General features: G+C 55.5%; 1 protein-coding gene across 2 annotated transcripts in view; it reads left to right on the top strand.

Annotated features, from left to right (window-relative positions):
* Positions 1–1,641, top strand: part of LOC119580337 (nocturnin-like) — a 63,013-nt gene that overhangs the window by 39,913 nt on the left and 21,459 nt on the right. For both annotated transcript variants that reach the window (XM_037928431.1, XM_037928432.1), the window contains exon 2: positions 679–938. In XM_037928431.1, coding sequence (XP_037784359.1) covers positions 679–938 — 260 coding nt within the window. The remainder of the gene's footprint in view (positions 1–678; positions 939–1,641) is intronic.

Raw genomic sequence — 1,641 nt, 5'->3', positions numbered from 1 at the left:
TCTTTCTTTTTCCCTTTTTTTTTCTTTTTTTTTTTCCCCCTCCTCCCCCTCCTCCTCCTCCTCCCCCCCCTCCTCCTTTTCCTCCTCCTTCTTCTCTCTCTTCTCTCTCTCTCCTTCTCTCTCTCCCCTTCTCCTCTCTCTCTCTCTCTCCCTCTCTTCTCTCTCTCTCTCTCTCTCTTAGCTCTAGCTCTGCTTTTTCTTCTCGTCTTTCTCTCTTTCTTTTTCTTCTCTCTCCTTCTCTCTCTCTCTCCTCTTCTCTTTCTCCCTCTCGCTCCCTCGCCTCTCTCTCTTTCTCTCTCTCTCTCTCTCTCTCTCTCTCTTTTCCCCCCTCCTCTCTCTCTCTCTCTCTCTCTCTCTCTCTCCCCCAAACCCTCCTTCCCTCCCTTCCCCATCCTCCCCCCCCTCTCTCGCTTTTCCCCCCCTCATCCTCTTTTCCTTCCTACCTTTCCCTTCCATCTTCTTTCCCTCCCTCCCTCCTTTCCCCCCCTCATCTTCCCTCCCTCCTCCAGCCTCCTTCCCTTCCTCCTCATCCTCCGTCCCTCCCCCCATCCTTCCCTTCCCCCCCTCATCCTCCCTCCTTCCTTCGACCCGACCCCCCTTAAAAAAAAAAAAAAAAAAAATAATAATAATGAATAATAATAATAGTAATAGTAACGCCCCTCCCCCCTCCCCCCACAGGATGGGCAGCTTCACGTCCAAGCCCAAGCTGGAGAGCGAGGCGGGGCAGGACGAGTCCGTGAAGGTGCCTGAGGACGTGGTCACTCGGCAGGACCTGCTGGCGTGGCTCCGGACGCCCATCGCCCACCTGCCCGCCCCGCTGCCCCGCGCCTACCGCCCGCGCCCCGGCACCGTCAGCCCCGCCCACGCTGTCACCGGCGACCGCCCGCCGTGCTCCGCCGAGGCTTTCAGGGTCATGCAGTGGAACATCCTTGCCCAAGGTCGGTGGATTTCTCCTCCGCCCGCGCTCTTCCTCCCGGCTCCCGCTCAGCCTCTTCCCCAGCTCTCTCTCTCTCCGAGCTCCAAATCAGCTCGACTGTTTCCCAGCTTTTTGTCAAAGCTCTTTCCCAGCTTCTCTAGCTCTCTCTCACAGCTGTATCTCAGCTCTATCCCAGCTCTCTCTTAACTTTCTCTCAGCTCTGTCTCAGCTCTATCCCAGCTCTATCTCAGTTTTATCCCAGCTTTCTCTCAACTCTATCCCAGCTCTCTCCATCTCTCTCTCTCTCTCTCTCTCTCTCAGCTCTCTTTCAGCTCTGCCATATCTCTAACTCATCTCCCCCAAAGCTTTTTCTCCGAGTGCTCCCTCCAAGCTCTCTCTCTCAGCTCTCTTTCTCAACGCTGTTCCAGCTTTCTCTCCCAACTCTGTCCTAGCCCTCGCTCCTAGCTCTCTCTCTCAGCTCTCTATCCTAGCTCTCTTCCAGCTTTCTCTCAGCTCTCCAGAATCTCTTCCAGCTCTCTCTCTCAGCTTTTTCCCAGCTCTTCTTCAGGCTCCTTCCCAGCTCTGTCATAGCTCTTTCCCAGCTCTTTCTCCAAGTGCTCTCAGCTCTCTCCCAGCTCTCTCTCAATTCTCTCCGAGCTCTCTCTTTCAGCTCTCTCCCAGCTCTGCCCCAGCTCTGTTCACGCTCTGTTCACGCTCTGTTCCAG

Source organism: Penaeus monodon, chromosome 13 (genome assembly GCF_015228065.2).
Source record: "Penaeus monodon isolate SGIC_2016 chromosome 13, NSTDA_Pmon_1, whole genome shotgun sequence".
Taxonomy (NCBI): Eukaryota; Metazoa; Arthropoda; class Malacostraca; order Decapoda; family Penaeidae; genus Penaeus; species Penaeus monodon.
The sequence above is the reverse complement of the archived record's forward strand: the minus strand, read 5'-3'. Positions and strand labels throughout refer to the sequence as shown.